This window comes from Capra hircus, chromosome 19 (assembly GCF_001704415.2).
Source record: "Capra hircus breed San Clemente chromosome 19, ASM170441v1, whole genome shotgun sequence".
Classification (NCBI taxonomy): Eukaryota; Metazoa; Chordata; class Mammalia; order Artiodactyla; family Bovidae; genus Capra; species Capra hircus.
Window position 1 is genome coordinate 57,119,697 of NC_030826.1, and position 25,127 is coordinate 57,144,823.

The following is a 25,127-nucleotide window of genomic DNA, read 5'->3' on the forward strand; positions in this document are numbered from 1 at the left end:
CTTCATGGGAAGTAGATGGGGAAACAGTGGAAACAGTGTCAGACTTTATTTTGGGGGGCTCCAAAATCACTGCAGATGGTGACTGCAGCCATGCAATTAAAAGACGCTTACTCCTTGGAAGAAAAGTTATGACCAACCTAGATAGTATATTCAAAAGCAGAGACATTACTTTGCCGACTAAGGTCCGTCTAGTCAAGGCTATGGTTTTTCCTGTGGTCATGTATGGATGTGAGAGTTGGACTGTGAAGAGGCTGAATGCCGAAGAATTGATGCGTTTGAACTGTGGTATTGGAGAAGACTCTTGAGAGTCCCTTGGACTGCAAGGAGATCCAACCAGTCCATTCTGAAGGAGATCAGCCCTGGGATTTCTTTGGAAGGAATGATGCTAAAGCTGAAGCTCCAGTACTTTGGACACCTCAGGCGAAGAGTTGACTCATTGGAAAAGACTCTGATGCTGGGAGAGTTTGGGGGCAGGAGGAGAAGGGGATGACCCAGGATGAGATGGCTGGATGGCATCACGAACTCGATGGACGTGGGTCTGGGTGAACTCCGGGAGTTGGTGATGGACAGGGAGGCCTGGCGTGCTGCGATTCATGGGGTCACAAAGAGTCGGACACGACTGAGCGACTGAACTGAACTGAACTCTCTACAAATACTTGGGAAATGCTTGCACATTTTATTCGTACTCTGGACAATTCCTGTGAACAAAGAGATTCAGGGACCCCTCGCAATATAGCTGTAGGCCCACATTCCAGGCCCCCGCAGTGAACTACAGATGAGAAATCCTGCTTCCAGTTTACTGGAGGAGACCTCGCCTTGGGATGGACTTACCCATCTAGGACAATCTTTTCTAGATGGAGGAGAGAGCAGAGTCAGTCCCTCCATCCCCCTAAATTGGCAAGAATCTGTGACCAAGTCCACTTCCACATCTCCCGCCCTTGTCTGCCTTCCATTGCCTAGGTGAGGGGAGGGGAGTCTTGGGGGTGGGACGGGCCTCCAGACTTAAGTAATTTTAGAAGGCCCTGAGGTGTCTGGGAGAAGGCGATGGCACCCCACTCCAGCACTCTTGCCTCGAAAATCCCATGGACGGAGGAGCCTGGGGGGTTGCAGTCCATGGGGTTGCGACTGAGCGACTTCACTTTCACGCACTGGAAAAGGAAATGGCAACCCACTCCAGTGTTCTTGCCTGGAGAATCCCAGGGACGGTGGAACCTGGTGGGCTGCCGTCTATGGGGTCGCACAGAGTCGGACACGACTGAAGCGACTTAGTAGCAGCAGCAGCTGAGGTGTCTCAGATGTGGGGCCAGATTTAGAGTCCCTGTTCTGGCTACAGGAAACATACCAGGGGTTCCCTGAGCTGACAGACTGGAAAGGATTTGAATGACCGGATCAGACTAGAGTGTTAGCCGCTTAATCCTGGTTATGTGTCTTCAGAATAAATAACGGGCCCAGGGGAGGCAGGCTGGGCAGGTGTAGGTACCAGCATGAAAAGCCTCCAGAATTGCTTCCAGTTGGTATCCGAACCCAGATCTAGACGGAATCTGGACAGTCCACTTTTTAAATTTTATATTGGAGTGTAGCCAACTGACAATGTTGTGATAGTTTCAGATGGACAGCAAAGGGACTCAGCCATACACACACGTGTATCCATTCTCCCCCAAACTCCCCTCCCATCCAGGTTGCCCCATAACATTGAGCAAGAGCTCTCTGTGCCATACAGTAGGTCCTTGTTGCTTATGCATTTTAAATATAGCAGTGTGTACCTGTCCATCCCAAACTCCCTAACTATCCCTCCTACCCTCCCCCCGGCAACTGTAAGTTCATTAAGTCTGTGCGTCTGTTTGTGTTTTGTACATAAGATAAGCAGTCCATTCTTAATATTAATCAATATTGTTACTATATTTTATTATACAGCTAACAGATATCCATTTGGGGGGGGGATATAAAAATGCAGATAAGCCGGAGAAAATGGGGAGGGCTTGAGAGAGAAGTAGAAAAGTAGATTGATCTGTGTTTCCTTCCATTGGGCTCCCTGGTGGTTCAGACCTGGGTTCGATCCCTGGGTCAAGATCCCCTGGAGGAGGGCATGGCAACCCACTCCAGTGTTCTTGCCTGGAGAATCCCATGGACAGAGGAGCCTGGGGGGCTGCAGTTTGTGGGGTCACAAAGAGTCAGACATGACTGAGCGACTCACACTTTCATTCTCCTTCCATTAGCGACAGGAATATTTGAATGCCATTTGAAGAAACTAAAAACACTGTGTTCTCTGCTTTTTCCCTGAAGAACCTGTTACGAACCTCTTGTTCTGTCAATAAATATTTTTGAGTAAACTCAATTACATGACTATTCCGTCCTCCACTGTGTGGACGCCCCATAATTTATCTTACCAATTCCCTAACGCTGGGTAATTTGATTATTTCTGAATTGCTGCTAATATTAGGAAATATCGTTCTGAATGCCCTTATAACTAAATATTTTTGCACATCTTCTGTTTCCTGAGGACTATCTAATATTACTTAAAGCTAAAAACCACTCATCAAAATTGCTCAACAGCCAGCTATATCTTTATGGATTATTTGGGGGGAAATGTCGCCTGAGTTAAAAGGACTGATGGGTTCTTTTTTTTAACATTCTCTTATGAAAGTTTTAAAACATACCCCAGAGAAGAGAGAATTGCATCCTCAGTCCTTCTGGACTACCTCTCAGCCTCAACGATCATCCGCATTTGCCCATCTTGTTTCATGAATCTTCCCCACGCTTTTTTTAAACTGCAAAGCTCTTTTAAAAGCAAATTTCAAAAATCCAGTTTCACCCTTAGATATGTCTCTGTGCATTTCTTACTAAAAAGGACTTTTCTTTAAACATAACAGCCACGTCCGCTCTCACACCTGAGACAGTGAACAATTCCTTGGCTTCTTCTGACACCAGCCCGTGTTTCAGCCACCATGAGTGTCTCAGAAAGCCTTTGTACACAGAGTTAGTTTCACTCAGGGTTTAAACAGGATCCACCCGTTGCGTTTAGTTGCTGTGTCTCTTCTATTCTACATGGCTCCCTTTCTTTTTATTTTTGTCTCTATTTTGGTTTTCATTTTTGTCTTGTTTTCATGCACTTAATAAGTTAGAGAAACCAGGTTCTATAGGAGAAACATCCTCAAATGTTTTCTGTAAAGAGCCAGAGAGTAAATATTTTAAGCTTTGAGGGCCATATAGTCTTTGTCACAGCTTCTTACGTCTGTGTCTGCAGTTCAAAAGCAGTCATAAGCAATCTGTAAACAAATGGGTGTGTATCTGTGTGTGTGTTCCAATAAAACTTTATTTACACAAACAGGCAGTGGGCCATAATTTGCAGAATATCCTTGCTGTAGAATAGCCCACATCTGGATTTGGCCAGCAGCTTTTTCAGGCTGTGGCTCACTTCTTCTTCTATCCCTTGTATTTCTGAGTAGATTTAAGTAATTGATCATGGGGGCTTCTCTGGTGGCTCAGCAGTAAAGAATCTGCCTGCAATGCAGGAGATGTGGGTTCAATTCCTGGGCTGGGAAGATGCCTTGGAGTTAGGAAATAGCAACCCACTCCAGTGTGCTTGCCTGGGAAATCCCATGGACAGAGGAGCCTGGCGGGCTACAGTCCAGGGGGTTGCAAAGAGTCGGACGTGACTTAGCAACTAAAGAACAAGCTGATCTTTAGATTCAGGCTCAGCTGTTTTGGCACAAGCACCTGCAGGCAGTGATGGCTGCTTCCTAACGCCTGGTGTCTTGGACAGAGTGTGTCTGCTTGCCACAGGTTGTTTCATGAGCAGGCATTACCCTCTGCAGCTAGATTCGCTTTAGTAAAATTCTGCCTATCCTGTCAGTGCCCGTGAGGATGATCCTTCTCTAGTCAAAGAGATGAACTGACGGTGATCACTTTTGGTGATTTGCAAAATTTGTATAAAAAGCCTTAACATTTAACTCAGTGATTTACTGCTGAGAATTTATACCCGAGGAAGTGATTTAGAATGTGGCAAATATTTTGCCATAGAGGTGTTCATCACAGCATTAGCTGTAAGATCACAAAACAAGGAGCTTGGGACTTCTCTGACTGTCCTGTGGCTGAGACTCCCTGCCTCCAGTGCAGAGGATCCAGGTTCAATACTTGGCTGGGGACTAAGGTCCCACGGGCTGTGTGATGTGGCCAAAAAAAAATTTATTAAAAAAAAAGAAAACAAGGAGGTAAATTGGATGCCCATCATTACAGGATCAATTACAGAGGAATGATTACTTGAAGTGCTCTGCAGCCAAGTGAACCATGGTGAAGAAATGTCACATTAAATGGAATTTATGATATCGTCTTGGGTGGAAACGGCAGCTTTAAAATCAGGATGGATGAATAGCTAGGTATTGTTTTTTTTATATTATTGGAGTATAATTGCTTTACAACATTGTATTGGCTTCTGTTGTGCAACAAAGTGAATCAGCCATATGTCTACATATATCCCACCCCTCTTGGAATGCCTGCTCACCCACCCTAGTCCCACCCCTCGAGGTCACCACAGAGCACCAGCTGAGCTCCCTGTGCTCTGCAGCAGCAGCCAGGTATTACTTATACTCAAAATATACTGTATCAGTAAACATGTATTATCTGCCCTCTGAGGGCAGACACACTGAAACCATAATCACAGAAAACTAGTCAGTCTAATCACACTAGGACCACAGCCTTGTCTAGCTCAAGGAAACCAAGCCATGCCCGTGGTGCCACCTAAGACGGGCAGGTCATGGTGGAGAGGTCTGACAGAATGTGGTCCACTGGAAAAGGGAATGGCAAGCCACTTCAGTATTCTTGCCTTGAGAACCCCATGAACAGTATGAAAAGGCAAAATGATAGGATACCAAAAGAGGAACTCCCCAGGTTGGTAGGTGCCCAATATGCTACTGGAGATCAGTGGAGAAATAACTCCAGAAAGAATGAAGGGATGGAGCCAAAGCAAAAACAATACCCAGTTCTGGATGTGACTGGTGATAGAAGTAAGATCCGATGCTGTTAAGAGCAATATTGCATAGGAACCTGGAATGTCAGGTCCATGAATCAAGGCAAATTGGAAGCGGTCAAACAAGAGATGGCAAGGGTGAACGTCAACATTCTAGGAATCAGTGAACTAAAATGGACTGGAATGGGTGAATTTAACTCAGATGACCATTATATCTACTACTGCGGGCAGGAATCCCTCAGAAGAAATGGAGTATCCATCATGGTCAACAAAAGAGTCTGAAATCCAGTATTTGGATGCAATCTCAAAAACGACAGAATAATCTCTGTTCGTCTCCAAGGCAAACCATTCAGTATCACAGTAATCCAAGTCTATGCCCCAACCAGTAATGCTGAAGAAGCTGAAGTTAAATGGTTCTATGAAGACCTACCAGACCTTTTAGAACTAACACCCAAAAAAGATGTCCTTTTCATTATAGGGGACTGGAATGCAAAAGTAGGAAATCAAGAAACACCTGGAGTAACAGGCAAATTTGGCCTTGGAATGCAGAATGAAGCCAGGCAAAGACTAATAGAGTTTTGCCAAGAAAATGCACTGGTCATAGCAAACACCCTCTTCCAACAACACAAGAGAAGACTCTACACATGGACATCACCAGATGGTCAACACCGAAATCAGATTGATTATATTCTTTGCAGCCAAAGATGGAGAAGCTCTATACAGTCAACAAAAACAAGACCAGGAGCTGACTATGGCTCAGATCATGAACTCCTTATTACCAAATTCAGACTCAAATTGAAGAAAGTAGGGAAAACCGCTAGACCATTCAGGTATGACCTAAATCAAATCCCTTATGACTATACAGTGGAAGTGAGAAATAGATTTAAGGGCCTAGATCTGATAGATAGAGTGCCTGATGAACTATGGAATGAGGTTCGTGACATTGTACAGGAGACAGAGATCAAGACCATCCCCATGGAAAAGAAATGCAAAAAAGCAAAATGGCTGTCTGAGGAGGACTTACAAATAACTGTGAAAAGAAGAGAAGCGAAAAGCAAAGGAGAAAAGGAAAGATATAAGCATCTGAATGCAGAGTTCCAAAGAACAGCAAGAAGAGATAAGAAAGCCTTCCTCAGCGATCAATGCAAAGAAATAGAGGAAAACAACAGAATGGGAAAGACTAGAGATCTCTTCAAGAAAATTAGAGATACCAAGGGAACATTTCATGCAAAGATGGGCTCGATAAAGGACAGAAATGGTATGGACCTAACAGAAGCAGAAGATACTAAGAAGAGGTGGCAAGAATACACAGAAGAACTGTACAAAAAAGATCTTCATGACCAAGATAATCCCGATGGTGTGATCACTAATCTAGAGCCAGACATCTTGGAATGTGAAGTCAAGTGGGCCTTAGAAAGCATCACTACGGACAAAGCTAGTGGAGGTGACAGAATTCCAGTTGCACTATTTCAAATCCTGAAAGATGATGCTGTGAAAGTGCTGCACTCAATATGCCAGCAAATTTGGAAAACTCAGCAGTGGCCACAGGACTGGAAAAGGTCAGTTTTCACTCCAATCCCAAAGAAAGGCAATGCAAAAGAATGCTCAAACTACCGCACAATTGCACTCATCTCACAAGCTAGTAAAGTAACGCTCAAAATTCTCTAAGCCAGGCTTCAGCAATACGTGAACCGTGAACTTCCATATGTTCAAGCTGGTTTTAGAAAAGGCAGAGGAACCAGAGATCAAATTACCAACATCCACTGGATCATGGAAAAAGCAAGAGAGTTCCAGGAAAACATCTATTTCTGCTTTATTGACTATGCCAAAGCCTTTGACTGTGTGGATCACAATAAACTGTGGAAAATTCTGAAAGAGATGGGAATACCAGAGCACCTGACCTGCCTCTTGAGAAACCTATATGCAGGTCAGCAAGCAACAGTTAGAACTGGACATGGAACAACAGACTGGTTCCAAACAGGAAAAGGAGTATGTCAAGGCTGTATATTGTCACCCTGCTTATTTAACATCTATACAGAATACATCATGAGAAACACTGGACTGGAAGAAACACAAGCTGGTACCAAGATGGCCGGGAGAAATATCAATAACCTCAGATATGCAGATGACACCACCCTTATGGCAGAAAGTGAAGAGGAACTAAAAAGCCTCTTGAGGAAAGTGAAAGAGGAGAGTGAAAAAGTTGGCTTAAAGCTCAACATTCAGAAAACGAAGATCATGGCATCTGGTCCCATCACTTCATGAGAAATAGATCGGGAAACAGTGGAAACAGTGTCAGACTTTATTTTGGGGGGCTCCAAAATCACTGCAGATGGTGACTGCAGCCATGAAATTAAAAGACGCTTACTCCTTGGAAGAAAAGTTATGACCAACCTAGACAGCATATTGAAAAGCAGAGACATTACTTTGCCAACAAAGGTCCGTCTAGTCAAGGCTATGGTTTTTCCAGTGGTCATGTATGGATGTGAGAGTTGGACTGTGAAGAAAGCTGAGTGCCGAAGAATTGATGCGTTTGAACTGTGGTGTTGGAGAAGACTCTTGAGAGTCCCTTGGACTGCAAGGAGATCCAACCAGTCCATTCTGAAGATCAGCCCTGGGATTTCTTTGGAAGGAATGATGCTAAAGCTGAAGCTCCAGTACTTTGGCCACCTCATGCGAAGAGTTGACCCATTGGAAAAGACTCTGATGCTGGGAGGGATTGGGGGCAGGAGGAGAAGGGGACGACAGAGGATGAGATGGCTGGATGACGTCACTGACTAGATGGACATGAGTCTGAGTGAACTCTGGGAGATGGTGATGGACAGGGAGGCCTGGCGTGCTGTGATTCATGGGGTCGCAAAGAGTTGGACGCCACTGAACTGAACTGAAACATATATTATAACTTCTATCAATCACCATGTTTCCAGTGCTACTCCAATATTTTATATTAACTCACACAGTCCTTACAGCAACCCTATGGGGTGGATGGTATTTCTTCTGTCATATGACAAGTGAGAAAAGTGAGGCACACTGCATTTGATAAACATCCTCAGGACCACAAAAACGGTAAGTGGCCAGGGAACATTCAAGCCCAGAACACAGAAGCACTGTAGTAACTGCCCAGGGGCCAGGAGAGAGGCGTCTGGAAGGTTTACCCTCAAATGCCAGCCCTGAATATCCTGAAGGACTGTTGCTGAAGCTGAAGCTCCAATACTTTGACCATCTGATGTGAAGAGCCAACTCTTTGGAAAAGACCCTGATGCTGGGAAAGATTGAAGGCGGGAGGAGAAGGGGACAACGGAGGATGAGATGGTTGGATGGCATCACCGACTCAATGGACATGAGTTTGAGCAACCTCTGGGAGCTGGTGATGGACAGGGAAGCCTGGCGTGCTGCCGGCCACAGAGCCACAAAGAGTCAGACACGACTCAGCGACTGAACAACAACGGGGGAAAACTGTTGAATTTTCTCTCCTTTTTTCCTACTCTTTTCTCATCTGTGGTTGCTACTTTTCTGACTTTTTTTTTAACTTTAAGTTAAAAATAGTACAGGCTCATTCTGTCTCGCCATCTCAGCCTTCCTAAACCCAGAGAGTTCTAGGGCTGTATAGACAGTCCCCGCCCCCACACGAAGTCATTGATGGCTTATTGGCAAAGTGCCCCAGCCCAGCCCCTGCCCTGGTTGCCCTGATCCACCTTCCCTGGGGGGCAGCTGCCCTTCGTCCTCCCAGAACCTGGCACCCGGTGTGTGTTGATGACAATTATTGTGTCTCCTCCAGAACAAATCCAGAGCAGGCATTTCTCATTGTCAGGCGCGGGTGTGAGTGTAATTTCTCAAGTCCCCCTTTGTACTGACTGACCAAAGCTAAAGTGATTTTTTTTTTTTGGACACTGAGGTCAATTTGTCACAGTGATGCATTGATGTGATGGTTCTCTTCATAAAACTAATCCCCAAATGTAGTCTAGGCGGAAGCGTTCATCCTTTTTCCAGCCCTAATCTTTTAACCTCTTTGGGAGAATAGCTTGTGCCCACTCTGGGAGGCTTGGTGGTGGCTTCGGGTCAGAAGCAACCAGGCTGGGACCTGGACCTGAACTGAAGGTGTGAACACTGGATGCTGAGTCGATGTGGGTCCGCTCCTGGCCCAAGCCGCGCCCCCAGACCCCCGCCCGCCCCGCCCTGGCCTGGGGCCCGCCTCTGGAGCTCCCTGCTCCAGACCTGCCCTGGGCTGAGCCCACCCCCGGCAGCCCCCACCCCACCTCGCCTGCGTCTCTTTCCTGAGCAGCTCTTCCCCCTCTCAGGCACGTGTGGGAGAAAGACGGCGTCGCGCTGAGCACGGAGGGCAACCCCCGCGTCCGCCTGGACGGCAGCGGCTCCCTGCGGATCTCGCAGACCTGGTCCGGGGACATCGGCACCTACACCTGCCGGGTGCTCTCGGCCGGCGGCAACGACTCCCACAGCGCCCACCTGCGCGTGAGGTGAGGGCGGCCTGCCCGCCTCGGGACGCGGAGGCGCAGGAGCGAGGGGCCGGGGCGGCCTGACCGGGCCTTTCCCAGCTCGGGGAGGCCGCCGTCTAGGGCGGGGAGCCTGGGTTACGGCTTTGGCCGGTTGGGCTCCAAAGCCGGCACGCAGTCTCGGATAGAGGGCCGAAGGCTTGGCTGGGGGCTGAGTGCTAGACGTCACGAGGGCTCAGACCGAGTCCTGGCGCCCCCTGACTCGAGACCTCCCGGGGGGCCCACCGCGCCTGTCTCCTCCAGGCAGCTGCCTCACGCCCCCGAGCACCCCGTGGCGACCCTCAGTACCTCGGAGAGGAGGGCCATCAACCTGACGTGGGCCAAGCCCTTCGACGGCAACAGCCCGCTGATCCGCTACGTCCTGGAGATGTCCGAGAACAGTAAGGTTCCGCGCCCGCTCCCCGCACCCACCGCAGGCAGGGCGGCCCCGCTCCCCAGTGCGGAGCCGCGGGTCCGCCTCCCTGCGTCCTGTGACGAGGGAGAGGGGTGAGGCACTGGCTGGCCCCGGAGCCCAGCGCCCAGAAGTCTCCCAGACGCCGGTCATTAGTTTTCTTATTTCTCATTATCCTCCACCCCCAAGCTGTGAGCTCCCAAATTAGCAGGCATCACTTGAAGGGTGTTTTAAATACAGCTTGCTCATCAATTTGAGGGGGAAATAGGATAGGAAGGCCAAGTGCGTCTCAGTTCCGGTGAGCCCGGCTCCGTACGCAGTCAGTACCCTCCACGCCTGGGACACGCGGGCTAAGAGGACCCAGGAAAGTGACATGGCCAGTCTCTACTGGACCAAGCTGGGCGGGAGGTATCAAGTATGAGGCTGGAGCGCTGCAGGGAGTGGGAGCAGGAGGAAGCATGCCCCCCAAAGATGCCCACCTCTGCCTCCACCCTCTGTCCCGGCAGATGCCCCCTGGACGGTGCTCCTGGCCAGCGTGGACCCTGAAACTACCTCGGTGACCGTCAAGGGCTTGGTCCCCGCACGGTCCTACCAGTTCCGTCTTTGCGCTGTCAACGACGTGGGGAAGGGACAGTTCAGCAAGGACACGGAGAGGTGAGGGGCACAGGGTGGGCGTCGGGGGCTCCAGTGGAGGGTGGGGGCCGGGCGGGGCCATCTGCTGCCAAAACCACCGTGGCGGGGGGCCCCTGGCTGCCAGGCGCGTCCTGGTGGCTCCTCTCGGACGGATGGGGGTAACTGTACTGACGCCGGTCTCACAGGGAGGCAGAAAAAAATCAGGCGTTAGGAGTGAAGGGCTGTGAGCAGCGCCTGACAAGGGATAAGCCCTAATCCGGTTGAGCTGTGCGTCTCTCTGTGAGCCACACAAGTTCCAACACTCACCCCATTCTGCTCCACATCCCGTCACCAAGTGTACATAAAGTTCCAGAATCACCAAGGATCCCCTTGGACCTCCGTGTGCAATGCTTTGCATGGCTCAGACCCCATGAAGCCTTCAACAAGCCTTTTTTTTAATGACGACAGTTGAACAGCAACATAGTTCATCCACTCTAATACCTACTTATATGTAGGAGGCACATATCTACCCACCTAGATCCCGGTAGGGCAAGCAGCGTCCTCTAATGAGAAAGGAGACATCCGGTCAGAGTGACAGTGACCCCCAATCCCATGCCCCAGAGCTGTGTGCTTTGCTCTTTTTTTTAATGCTTTTTTGCAGATGGATTGGGATATCATGGGCATGAAACACAGTATGAGTTTGAGACGTGCAGTGTGGTGTGACACGCTCCTATGTGGCAAAATGGTTACCCCTGTGGTGTTAGCTGACACCCCCATCCTGTCACATAATTGCTGCTTCTTTTTTGTCGTGAGAACATTTAAAATCCCCTCTCTTAGCAACCTCCAAGGGGATAATACAGTGTCATTAGCTATAATCACCAGGCGTGCATTCTCTCCTCAGAACTGGTTACTCTTACCCCTGCAAGTTTATACCTTCTGAACAGCATCTCCCCATTCCCTCCACCCCCAGGCCCTATTAATCACCACTCTCCTCTGTTTCTCTGAGCTTGGCTCGCCCAGATTGCACGTAGCCTTGAGGTCACGCAGTGTTTGTCTTTCTCTGCTGACTGCCTTCGTTGAACACAGTGCCCCCCGGCCCATCCGTATTGTTGCAGATGGCAGAGTTTCTTTCTCATGGCTGGAAAATATTTCATTGTGTAGCTATGTTACATCTTCTTTAACCAGTCATTCCTTGATGGGGCGTTTAAGTTGGTTTCATCTCTTGGTTGCTGTGAACAGCGCTGCAGTGAATAAGAGGGTGCAGATACGTTGTTGAGATCCTATGGATGGCTGGATTGTATGTAGTACTGCTTCCAATTTTGGGCGGAAGGAACCTCTATGCTGTTTTCCATCGTTTCTAGACCAATTCATCTTCCCACCAGCAGCGCCTACAGGGCTCCTTTTAGCCCCACCTTGCCGACATTTGTTATCTCTCGTCTTTGGACAATAGCCACTCTGTCGGGTGCAAGGTGATTCCTCGCTGTAGTTGTGATTTGCATTTCCCTGTTGATTTGTGATCTTGAGCATGTTTTCATGGACCTATTGCTCATTCATTTGTCTTCTCTGGAAAAACTGTGCAGCCCATTTGTGCATTTTTTACTCAGATGTTTGGCTTTTGGCTACTGAGTTGTATGAGCTCTTCATATATTCTGGATGTTAACCCAGTATCAGATATATGGTTTGCAGATATGTTCTCCCATTCTGTAGACTGCCTTTTCATCTTGTTGTTTCTCTTGCTGTGCAGATGCTTCTTAGTTTTATATAATCCTGCTTATTTGTTTCTCTTTTGTTACTTGTGTTTTTTGGTACCATATCCAGGAAATTGCTGCCAAGACCAATGCCAAGGAGCTTTCCCCCTACGTTTTAGTCTAGGAGTTTTATAGTTTCAGGTCTCAAGTTTGTCTTTAATCCATTTCAAGTTAAAAAAGTTTTTTTGTGATGGGTGTAAGATACGGGTCCAGTTGCCTCCTTCTGCATGTGGATTTCCAATTTTCCCAACATCATTTATTGAAGAGACTGTCTTCTCCCCATTGAGAAGAGTTCATATTGTTAAAATGTCCGTATCACCCTAAGCCATCTATTGAGTCAGTCCCATCCCTATCACAATTCCAATGGTATTTTTCACAGAAACAGAAAAAACAATCCTGAAATTTGTATAGAGCCACAAAAAATACCCAAATACCCAAAACAATCCTGAGAACAAAGCACAGAGCCAGAGGCATCATACTTCTTGATTCCAAACTATACTACAAAGCTATAGTCACCAACACAGTATGCCACTCTTCCAAAACGAGACACACAGGGCATTCCCTGAGTGGTTAGGACTCAGCACTTTCACTGCCATGGCCTGGGTTCAATCCTGTTCAGGGAACTAAAATCCTACAAGCCGGGCAGCACAGCCACACACACACACAAATAAAATAAACACGCAGATCAATGGAGCAGAATCGAGAGCCCAGAAATAAGCAGTCATAATCTTTGCTAAGGGAGCCATGAATGCACTTTGCTCTTAGATGTGTACCCAGACCCCTCCCCACACCCAGGTTCAATCAGTCATTGTGGTTTTCCCTGCAGTTCCCGTGAGCTTGAGTCCTTCTGGCTTTTACGAGCCAGACGCCATTGAGGCGTGACCCTCTAGCAGGGGGAGGAAGTGGCATGGAGAATTTAGTCATTCACCATTTTTGTTTTGGTTTTTTTCAATTATTCTTTTCATTTTCTTGCTACAGCAGGCCTTAGTTGTGGCCCTGGGATCCCTCCTGGCAGTCCTCAAGCTTCTCTCAAGTTGTCACATGAGGGCTCCAGAACACACCAGCTCAGTGGTTGTGGCGCATGGGCCTCGTTGCCCTGGGGCACGTGGGATCTTAGTTCCCTAACCAGGGATCAAACCTGCGCCCCTGCATTGGAAGGTAGATTTGTAACCACTGAACCACCAGGGAGGACCCTCATTCACTGTATATTGAGCATCTGCTGTGGGCCAGGCCACGTTTGGACCATGAAGGGTGGTGCAGAGAACCAAATAAACACAGACCCAGCCTTCCAGAGCCACGAACTCCCAATAACAGGAAGCCCCGCAGTGTAGGGAAACCATCCTATAACTTCTCCAGTCATTCAGGCTTCCCTTTGTAACACTGAGTCATCTTCCTACTGAATCTGCATCCTAAGGGCCCTGAGTCACCCGGCAAAAGCTTAAATTACCCTCACTCTGGGCTGCACAAAGACATGGGAGGGTGTGGTACATTTTAGAAAAGCTATCCACTGGGACACACAAAAAAATTAACAAACAGGGAAAGGCATCATCAGAAATAATTAGCTCTTATTGTTCCCGGATGCCTGTCAGTTATGTGAAAAATCCACAGAGGTGGAACGCCGCGTCGCCAGGCCATGCCAGAGAAAGATATAGTGGCCCCGGGCTTCAGGGTATGGGGTCGGAGGAGGGCTCAAACTCTCGCCTTACCCGGCCTGCCCCGCCCGGGTCAAGGTCCAGCTGGTTAGTGGAGGAAGCCTGTTTCGAGTTCACCACCAGCTGGTAACAGGGAGGTGAGTGTTTTAAACACTTCTACTTCTAAAATTTTCAAACACTCATGACCTCCACCAGACCCGACGGCAGCTTCTTTGACAAACGGGAAACCGAGGCCTGGGTCCCTCGACCGCACAGAAAATACACTCATCTGGTGCTTTCCAGGGACTTTCCTGGTGGCTCAGTGATAAAGAACCCACCTGCCATTGCAGGAGACGCAAGTTCAATCCTGGGTCGGGAAGATCCCCTGGAGGAGGAAATGGCAACCCACTCCAGGATTCTTGCCTGGAGAACCCCGTGGAGCCTGGCAGGCTATAGTCCATGGGATCGCGAAGGGTCTGCCGTGGCTTAGCGACTGAACAACAATTTGCTGACAGGGAGTGTTTTGAAAAGACATTGCATCATTTGAGCTTCAACCACTTTTATAAAGCAGACAAATGGAGCTTTATTATACTGCTTTTTCAGATAAAGAGACAAGCTCAGAGAGGTTAAATGACTCGCCCAAAGGCACACAGCAATTGTGCAGAGTCTGCAGGGGCAGAGTAGGGGTGGGGTCTCTTCATATCCCTTTAAACTTCTCTGTTTGCCGTCGAGACAAAGAGTGAAAAGACCTGTCCGTCCTTGGTATTTTCCAGGGTCTCCCTTCCTGAAGAGCCCCCCACAGCCCCTCCACAGAATGTCATCGCCAGTGGCCGGACCAACCAGTCCATCATGATCCAGTGGCAGCCGCCCCCTGAGAACCACCAGAACGGCGTCCTCAAGGGCTATGTCATCAGGTCGGCATCCACCCCAAGGACAGCAGCGGGGAGAAGGGGGCAGAGACGGGGAGGGTCGGGAGTGGGTTGGGAAATAGAGCAGGTTCGTGGCAGGTCCTTCTCTAACAAGGACCAGACAAGAAATGCCTACCCTACACTAGGAAGGATTGAGGCTAGACATCCAGAAGAACTTCCAGCGGAGAGAGCCTCGGAATCCACAGGAATGGTGAGAGAGGAGCTGCAGTGAAGTCTCCTTAAGGCTGTATGCATGTGCAAGTCTGTCAGACATCAGGGCTATAGGGAGACAGGCAACTCTCCAAGGCCAGGTTTCCCCAGTGGGTAAACTACTTGGCCAAGAATGGTTAAAAAGTGGAAATCTGGGGACTTCCTTGGCGGTCCAGTGGTTAAGACTCTGTGCTTCTACTGTGGGGGCCATGGATTTGATCCCCGGTCAGGGAATTAAGATCCAACATGCTGCCTGGCACGGCCAAAAAAAAAAGTGGAATTCCTTTCTTTGGTCTTTATGGCAAAATGAAGCCCAGTTTTATAGCCTGTTATTTTTCACTTTAACTGTGGACACTTTGGAAAAGTGAAGGTATTAGTCGTTCAGTCGTGTCTGACTCTTTACAACTCCATGGACTGTAGCCCACCAGGCTCCTTATTGGTAACCTAAAAGCATATTATTAAGTTGTAACTAAAATTTGGTGTTCAGAAAAGAAGATTTTAGCCTGTTATTTGAAACTACTGAGAACTCTCATCAATATTCTGAACTCTGGCTGGTTGCGAAATGCTGGGCAACTTCCCATATCTCTTTCCTGAACACTCACAGCATTGAAAGCCCCTAATTTTGGAAGAAGTTATTATTGGTTTGGCTACTCCATAGTCAGTTAATTGTGCTGTGGGTTTTCTGGTGACTCTAAAGGGCAGCGGTTCTCAGAGTGTGGTCCCTGAACCAGCGGGGTCAGTATGAGAACTAGACAGGAATGAAAATTCTCAGGTCCCACCCCTGAACTACTGAATGGGGAACTTTGGGGATAGCCCAGCAAGCTGTGTTTTGACAAGCTTTTCAGGTGTCCTTAACTAAGGCTTTGAGAACCGCTGATGTGGGGCTTCGTGATGCCTCAGAATAACCTGGGGCCTCTAATTCCCTAATAGTTAGAATCGAAAGTACGTGGGCATTGTGGTTCTCCCGTAAGCTATCCATCCTCCAAAATGTGCCTGTTCAGATCCCATTTCTTTATCATCCTGTGTTCTCTTCCCAGTGGAGGGTGGAACTTGGTAGAGCAGGTAGCCTCAGGACTTTTGTCTCCAGCAAAGTGAGTGGCTGTCAAAAAAGGGAGCCATTCTCCTAGAGCAAAAAGGAAAATCAGCCCAAAGTTTGGAGAACACTCTCCCATCAATGACCCCACAAAGCTGAGACCAGTGAGATCTTCCCAGGAGCTCTCAGCATCCTGTTAACCATCCCACCAACGTCCCCCTCCCCCATCAAAAACAGTAGTCCAGACACATCCCCTAGACCTGTGTTATCCAGTAGGGTAGCCTCTGGTCACTTGCAACTATTTAAATTAATAAAAAGAAATTAAATGACGAGAAAATTAAATTAAATTAAAGGTAATTCCTCAGTTGCACTTAAGCACATCTCAGGTGCCCAGCAGCTACCCGATGTGGACCATTTCCGCCGTCACAGTTTCCTGGACGCGGGGCCACGCAGGCTGACTCTCACCCTTGGCGTCCTGGCTTTCTCCTCAGGTACTGCCTGGCCGGGCTTCCTGTCGGGTACCAGTATAAGAACATCACGGATGCCGAAGTCAACAACCTGCTGCTCGAGGACCTCATCATCTGGACCAACTACGAGATCGAGGTGGCCGCCTACAACAGCGCCGGGCTGGGCGTCTATAGCAGCAAAGTCACCGAGTGGACGCTACAGGGGGGTGAGTGGGCACAGTGCCCGCTGCTTCTCCTTCTCCAAGCTCTGTGCCTGTGGGATCCTATACTCGCCCAGTCCTAACGTGGGCTTCCCAGGTGGCTCAGACAGTAAAGAATCTGCCTGCCGTGCAGCAGATCTGGGTTTGATCCCTGGGTCAGGAAGATCCCTTGGAGAAGGAAATGACAACCCACTAGAGTATCTCTGTCTGGGGAATCCCATGGACAGAGGAGCCTGGAGGGCTACCGTCCATGGGGTCAAAAAGAGTCGGACAGAACCGGGCGACGGAGCAGCAGCAGCACCAGTCCTGACCGCCTCAGCCATGTTTCCTGTTTAATCCAGCCCCAGGCTATTGCTGGGTTGGGGTGGGAGAAGGCAGTGGCACCCCACTCCAGTCCTCTTGGCTGGAAAATCCCATGGACGGGGGAGCCTGGTGGGCTGCAGTCCATGGGGTTGCTAAGAGTTGGACATGACTGAGCGACTTCACTTTGACTTTTCACTTTCATGCATTGGAGAAGGCAATGGCAACCCACTCCAGTGTTCTTGCCTGGAGAATCCCAGGGACGGGGGAGCCTGGTGGGCTGCCGTCTGTGGGGTCACACAGAGTTGGACACGACTGAAGCGACTTAGCAGCAGCAGCAGCAGCAGCAGGCTATTGGACGCTGTGCCCAGTTACCCTGTAGGGCGGGAGGCTGGAGGAGAAGATGAAGAGGTTGGGGTGGGTGTGATGAAGGCAGAGGCTTCGGGGGCACAGGGACCTTCTGCGAAGTTTCCCATTAACTGGATCATGAAACAGCTTACATTTAGCATCATACCTAAAAACCACCCTGAGCATTTTCAGATTCATCACTTGTATTTATGGGCATCCTGTGAAATGGGCCAGACCGGTTTTATTAAACCCAAACTAATCTACAGAAGCTTCCCAGGTGGCTCAGTGGTAAAGAGTCCGCCTGCCAAGCAGGAGACGCCAGTTCGATCCCTGGGTTGGGAAGATCCCCTGGAGAAGGGAATGGCTACCCACTCCAGTGTCCTTGCCTGGAGAATCGCGTGGACAGAGGAGCCTGGCGGGCCGCAGTCCACGGGCCCCAAAGAGTCGGACTCGACTTAGCAACTGAGCACACAGGCGGTCTACAGCAAGAGAGCATCTCAAGTCTCCATGGCTGGGGGTGGGGGGCAGTATAAAGCTATGTCTGCAAACCTCACGTGTTTCCTCTGCTTCCCTGGGCCAGACAGACAGACAGACAGTGGCCCCTCCACCCACACCCCCACCTCTCTACTCTCCCCCAGTCCCCACAGTCCCTCCGGGCAACGTGCACGCCGAAGCCACCAACTCCACGACCATCCGCTTCACCTGGAATGCCCCCAGCCCCCAGTTCATCAACGGCATCAACCAGGGCTACAAGGTACGTGAGGTCTCTCCTGGCCCGGGGCGGAAGCCTGCAAGGAGAACTCGGGCTGGAGACGAGCGAAGCTGGAGGGTGCAGGAGGGCATCCCCGCTGTTTCTGAAATCACCGGTTCAGGCCAAGCAGAGGACATGTACGTGATCAAGGCAGAGGGCCTTGGGCTGTCCCCAAGTCCACGTCCAGGCCCCGGGGAGTACAGACCTTGACCTGTCTGTGACCAGGTGCAACAGCGCAGCTTCAGTGAGACTGGGTTAGAAACAAAACCAGGTTTGTTTCAGGTGCAGACCCTCCGCAGAGCCGTGGCCCTATCAGAAAAATCTAAAACGCACTTCTTACCCCTGAGCCATGAGCTAAGGGGAGAGTGCAAGTCCTTGGACTGTACTTCCCCCCGCAATGTGTTTAAGGGCTGGACTAGGACTCAGAGCCTGGATTAGAGTCCTGGCTCTGCCTCTCGCCGGCAACCTGGATGAGTGTGATAGTCCATCTGAGCACCCTTCCTTCGGTAAATATTTACTGAGCCCGACTCTATGCACGTCTAGCTGCTGGGGAAGCAAGATACATTCTGTTCCCTCATTTGTGCATGAAAATGATGCTAATTTTTATTCCTTGGGGCTATGTGGGGATTAAATGAGGATATTTGTAATTTTTTGAGCAGAATGGCAAACACCTAACAAGCCTTAGGGAAACGCTAGAAACAGGAGTGGAAGTGGACTAGCTGCATGGACGGCCCTCACGCGGCACCACGGTCTGGGCGGCTTAAACACCAGAAGTGTATCCCCTGAAAGTTCTGGAAGCAGGAAGGCCGAGATCCGGGGGTCCTCGGGGTTGGTTCTGTCTGAGGCTTGTCTCCTTGGTGTGCAGACAGCCGCCTTCTCCATGTTCTCACGCAGGCAGGCAGCACGGGGGGCGGGGGGTGGTGACATGTGTCACCAGGAAGCCAGTCGTGCGGGGGAAAGAACTTCGGGCTCTGGCTTGGAGGCCAGGGATCTGGCGACCTGGCAGTGACCGCAGACACTTCCAGAACATTCTTAAACCACCCATGTGCAACAACCAAGAGTGTTTCTAGGACCTGCAGTCTCAGCCTTTATTGCTTCAAGGTCAAGGTGGTGGACAGGAAGAGACTGAGATTAAATCACTGAGAGAATTTTTCTGCTGGTGAACCAAGGAGGGGGACTTCCCAGGTGGCTCAGTGGTAAAGAACCCCCCTGCCAGTGCAGGAGACGTGAGACACATGTTCCATCTCTGGGTCGGGAAGATCCTCTGGAGGAGGGCATGGCAACCCACTCCAGGATTCTTACCTAGAGAATCCCACAGACAGAGGAGCCTGGTGGGCCACAGTCCATGGGGTCACAGTGTCGGACATGACTGAAGTGACTTGGCACAGGACGGCAAAAAGGAGGGAGGGTCTAGGTTGGGACACCCTCCAGCTGTGGCATCTTCCTCCCGGGAAGGTGCATCACCGAGGCTGAGCCGGCCTTCCTGGGCCGAGGCTGCAGCTCTCACCGACAGTGCTGGCTGGCTGGAGAAACCTCTTAATTGGGACTCTGGGGGGCAGCAGGGGAGGGAAGGGGGAGGCTCGAATCATGCAGAGGAGCTGAGCTGGGAACAATTAGCTTCTTGTTGCTGACTCTAAGTTTCCTTCCACCCTGGGGAGCCCTGGGCTGCAAACTTCTAAGGCAAATGGCTCCCAGAGGGCCAAGGAGACCAGCTCAGTGGCCAGGACAATTAGTGCAAAGACCCATTATGTGCCAGAGCCAGAGGGGGCTACAGAGGCCCACCTGACTCCCAGGTCTGGGCAGTGCCCAGCACCCACGCCCTGCTCCCTGAAAGTCAGCGGGAAGGAACAGGCCAAATAGCTGGAGCATAGAAACAGGTAAGGAAGACTTGCTCATGCTTAGACAGGGCACGTTCTAGCGCCAGGCAGTATGGGCTTCTCTCCCATACTTGCCTTGGGCAAGGTGCACAAGAACCCTAAGAAGGAAGGCTTGTTATCATCACCCCCATTGCATATCTTTATTTTTATTATTTTCTGGCCGTGCAGCACGTGGGATCTTAGTTCCCTGACCAGGGATCGAACCCACACCCCCTGCATTGGAAGTACAGAGTCTTGACCCCTGGACCACCAGGAACGTCCCTCGTTTTATTTTATTTTAAACATTGATTTGTGCCAGGTCTTAGTTGCGGCGTGTGAACTCTTAGTTGCGGCACGTGGGAGCTAGTTCCTTGATCAGCTCCCTGTATTGGGAGCTCAGAGTCTCAGCCACTGGACCACCAGGGACGTTCCCATCACCCCATGTTGTAGAGGAAGAAACTGGGGCATGAGGACAGGTAATTTGTTCAAAGTAACCGCAAAGCTCAGATTCCAGCTCCAGAGCCTACACCTTGCCTTGTATTAAAAATACAGTGTCATGTGATTTAATGGTCAAATAATGACTGTAACTGATTTTTTTCTAAGTGCAGATGATACAGGTGGGAATTTTGCTTCTTGCTCTTCCACCTTTAGTGTCACAGGGAGAAAAAAAAGCAGTGTTTCTCTCTTCCATCCTTCAGTGCGAAGGGACCTTTTTTCCCCTTTGAATTGTGAAAAAATTTCAAACATCTACAGAGTTAGAGAGGAAACTAAAATGACTAGATAAAACCATAACGCACCCTGGCTTCAACAGTTACCAGCACATGGCCCAGCGTGCTCCCTCTATTTTGTTCTTATTTATTTACATGGCTGCGTGAGGTCTTAATTGCCCTGTAGCACATGAGGTCTTAGTTCCCCGACCAGGGATGGAACCCGCTTCCCCTGCATTGGAAGGGGGATTCTTAACCACTGGACCATCAGGGAAGCCCTGTTCCCTCTATTTTCCAGCCTCTGTCCTAGAATATTTTTAAGACAATCCCAGGTATTGTATCCTTTTATCCATTCATATTCCCGCAGAGAAACATTATAAAGTCTCTACTTAAAACCTCACCACAGTAACCACATTCTCATTATGGTGCCTTCAAATATCAATGGTCCCCTTAATAGTATCAGATACCCAGTCAGTGTTCAAATCTCCTGGTCTCCAAATCATTTCCTTTACTGGTTGGTTTATTTGCCTCAGGAGCCAAAGGAAAGCCACACAGCTGCAGTTGGTTGGAGTTTTCTAGGTTTCAGTTGGTCCACAGGTTCTCTGTCCCCCTTTTTCTCCTTTTTAGTTTATTTTGTAGAGAAACTTAGTCATTTATCCTATAGAATTTTCCACAGCCTGGCTGGATCGGCTGATTGCATCCCTGTGGGGTCATTTAATTTATTCCTCTGAACAGTATATTTGCAGTAAATTGGAATTTAGGATGAGAGGTTTGATCAGATTCAGGCTTGAATATCTTTTTGCAAAATATTACTTCCTAGACGGTGCTGTGCATTTTCATTAGACAGCAAAGCATCCGACTGTCTCTCTTTCTAGGATGTAGTGGCCACTGATGGTCCTTGTGTGGTCCGTTATCTCAGTAGGGGTTGCAAAAGGAGGAGACGTGAATGTTGTAATTTTGTCTCGATTTATGAGCTGAAATACTTTTTCCCCACCCTCTCCCCCCAAAAAAGAATTTTTCCCTTAACAGCTTTTTGGTTACCTGAAGTTTTAGTTCATCTAGGAAAAGCATGGTAAGTGCTCAAGTCTTTTCCGTAAGTTAACAATTTTCAGAGGAATGAACTGGTTCCTCAGCATCTTCTAAGGTGATAGATGAGTTTGGATGGGGGCAGAAGGAGGCATCCGTGTTGTTGTTGTTGTTAGTATTATTATGTCCTTAGGGATTTTTAATACGTCTGTTATGTTTCAAGCCACTGCTGTTATTACTTTTATTGATGCCAGACTGACCCATCGCCTGCCTCTTCGAGCTGCTGAGTCCTTCTGATGTGGGCGCAGGAGCCTTGTTTTTCTCTCTCGCCTGCACGGGGTCTTCGATGCTGCGTGCAGGCTTCTCACGGTGGTGGCTTCTCTTGTTGAGGGGTTCAGGCTCTAGGTGCGCGGGCTTCAGGAGTTAACAGCACGTGGGTTCAGGAATTGTGGAGACAGGCTCAGTTGATCTGAGGCATGTGGAATCTTCCCGAACCAAGGATCAAACCTGCATCCCCTGCATTGGCAGGCAGATTCTTAACCGCTAGACCACCAGGGAAGTCCCAGCCCCAGGAGTCTTTGGTAGCTTCCTTGCTCTCTGGTACGACAGGAGGCCCCAAACTATCTTCTTCCCCTGCAGCGTGCTGGGATCAGCCACATCTTCAGGGAACCCTTGTTTCTTTTAAATGATAGTTAGATACCAGAATCTGGGCAATGGGGATGCTCCTGGTTCTAGCATTGACTGTTGTTTTGAAGCTCTGTGGATGGACAACTGAAAAATACTATTTTAAAAGATAAAACATATACTTCCAATTCAGTTTCAGGACTTTCAGATTTCTTTTAAAATAATCTCGTGGGTCTTTTCTCTCTCTTTTCTCCATAGTAAAAGTCGAATTCTTTTCACACCAAAGAATCACTGACCTACTTGATCCCACAGACACCCACAACAGTTTCAGAATAGTAATATCAACACTGTGGTTACTGCAAATAGTTTCAGATGATCTGTAGGTCTCTCTGTTTTTAGGGTGTATCCCAGCAAGATATATTCCCCTACCCCTTTCTGTGCTGCAAAGTCTTTGAAAAGGTTTCTTTCTGATTTTTGCTACAACTCAATACACTATGAAGTTCATTTGTTTCATTTTGGTTTTGATTTTTAGGGATTGATTTTTTCATTTAATTTTGTTCTGTAATTATGTAGCATATTTACATGGTTCCAAGGTTAAATCTACAAAGAAAAGTTAACTCCAAGAAAATCAGCGTGAATTCTGGTTCTCTTCCTTCCCAGTAGAATTCATTTCTTTTTGTGTGTTGGTTTGGTTTGATTTTCCCTTCCATTTCTTTAACAGAAACAAATACATGCATACATAAATGTGTCTCCTCACCTCAGATGAATGACAACGTACAATACATACTTTCTCCATCTTGCTGTTATTTTCAGTGTATCCTGGAGATCACTTTGTAGGAGTATATACAGATACTTCATGTTCCTTTTTAAAGAATCTGCACTGTAGTCCATGAGGTGGATCTCACATTGTTTGGTCAACCAGCTCCCTAGTGAAGACATTTTGGTTGTTTCCTATCTTCTCCTGGAACAAACATTTCCACGGTGAATAGTTTTATGCGTACATCTTTTCATATTTTCATGTACAACTTTGGAATAGATTCTTAGACATAAGATTGCTAAGTCAAAAGGTAGATGTATATAATTTTGTTGCTGTTGCCAAATTGCCCCATTATTTTTTTCCTTTTTTAATTTAATTTTCAACCAGAAATATGTTTACCCAATTCAAAACCCAACAAACATAAAAAAAGGCAAACTTAGAGCAGAAATCTTCCTTCCGTCCCACCCTCTCCCACCCCAGCCCCTCATCTGCCTGTTTCTTTCCCACCCAACCTTGAAATTCTCCCCACTCCAGGGAATCACTGTTGTTAATTTCTTACATAGCCTTCCAGGATGTTTTATACAAATCTGTGCAAATGCAAAGAGATAGAAAAATAGAGAGAAAGAGGAGGGGAGGGAGAAAAAGAGAAGTTCCCCTTCTTTTTTTAACTCGAGTATCTAGCAGGCCAAACGTACTATCCTGGACTCTCGAGCCTGTACTGTACTGCCTCCATCAGAAAAAAGACACATCAATTCAGCCCTTTTCTCTACAACCATCAGGGTAGCCGATAGTGTCTCCTATAATCCTGAGGCTCAGAGAGGTTGACTGACTTTCCCAGTAAATGACAGAGTTGAGCTTTAGTTTCCCCATGCAGGTGGGAGCTTAGTTTCCTGACCAAGGATCAAACCCATGTCCCCTGCATTGAAGACAGTCTTAACCCCTGGACCACCAGGGAGGCCCGTTGGTTTTGATTTTGTAACAGCGCAGGACAGTGATTCCCATCTCGTCCTCATTGCAATGGTGAAACGGGCCTCGTCGGTGATGGACTGACCCAGTGCCAGGCCCAGTGCGTGTACATGGAGCACAGACTCCACCCCGCGGCTGCCGGAGCCCAGCCTCTTTGAGGACACTAGAAGGCAGGAGGATGCCTCTGTTGTCTTCTGGGCCCCGAGGGAGAGCCCTCAGCCCTCAGCCCCTCCTCTTCAGGTGCAGCTGTGGAAGGACAGGTGGTCCACACTCCAGAATAAACGTTCTGAAGCCGCCTCCGCCATCTTGGTCTCTGGCCTGTATGTGCGCATGCCCCGGGCGTGACTCCACCGCGCCAGGCTTCCGCCACCCTGTGCGCGTCCTCCGTGTCATTTCTCAAGACAGTTCCCTGTGATCTTGTTTCTATGCATTTGTCGGGACGTTCTTTGTCCCTTATATATTTTTTTAATTGTAGTGATCATAACTGGTCTAAACCCAGTAAGATTATATTTACCTAGATTTTGCACTTACTGGAGAATACACCGCGCAATTAATTCTAATGGCGTAATTAATTTGAATTTACATTAATTAAATTAAATTAAAACATCAAACTTGTTTCTTCATCTACTCCAAAGAAGTTCAGCAATTTAATTGCTATGAAACAAGATAACCGAAATAAGGAGGGTATTTAACATACTTATTAAATGCCACTTAGTATTTCTGATTAGTATTTTTAGGGTCTAATTAGTGTCTAATTAACTTGCTATCGGCTATCTTTTCACAATACCAATTAAATTTCCAAACATCCTTTATAAACAGGCGGCCATGAAAAGGAGCAGATTAAGCATTGTTATGGGCATGAGTTAATCAGGAAACATTGGCATGGTATTGTTTTATGTCTATAAATACCCAGGCTTATTAAAACTCATCCCGTGTTGCTTTTCACCATTAATTGCTATTTAATCAACTTCAAATAAAGGAGGAAATCTCTGAGACCAGCTGTCATTGTTAGAGACAGACAAAGGGCCCAGAGAAAAAGGAGTGGGGGGCAAGAGACCAAGAGGCAGAAAGACGAGGCCACGTGGGTGGATCCAGAGACGATCACACTGAGTGCG

The 25,127-nt window shown here is 48.3% G+C and overlaps 1 protein-coding gene across 2 annotated transcripts in view; it reads left to right on the forward strand.

Moving 5' to 3' along the window:
* The window catches only part of SDK2 (sidekick cell adhesion molecule 2), a 272,623-nt gene that overhangs the window by 188,475 nt on the left and 59,021 nt on the right, over positions 1-25,127 (forward strand). For both annotated transcript variants that reach the window (XM_018063889.1, XM_018063888.1), the window contains 6 exons: positions 9,265-9,441; positions 9,721-9,857; positions 10,375-10,522; positions 14,633-14,773; positions 16,502-16,683; positions 17,964-18,079. In XM_018063889.1, the coding sequence (XP_017919378.1) occupies positions 9,265-9,441; positions 9,721-9,857; positions 10,375-10,522; positions 14,633-14,773; positions 16,502-16,683; positions 17,964-18,079 (901 nt within the window). The remainder of the gene's footprint in view (positions 1-9,264; positions 9,442-9,720; positions 9,858-10,374; positions 10,523-14,632; positions 14,774-16,501; positions 16,684-17,963; positions 18,080-25,127) is intronic.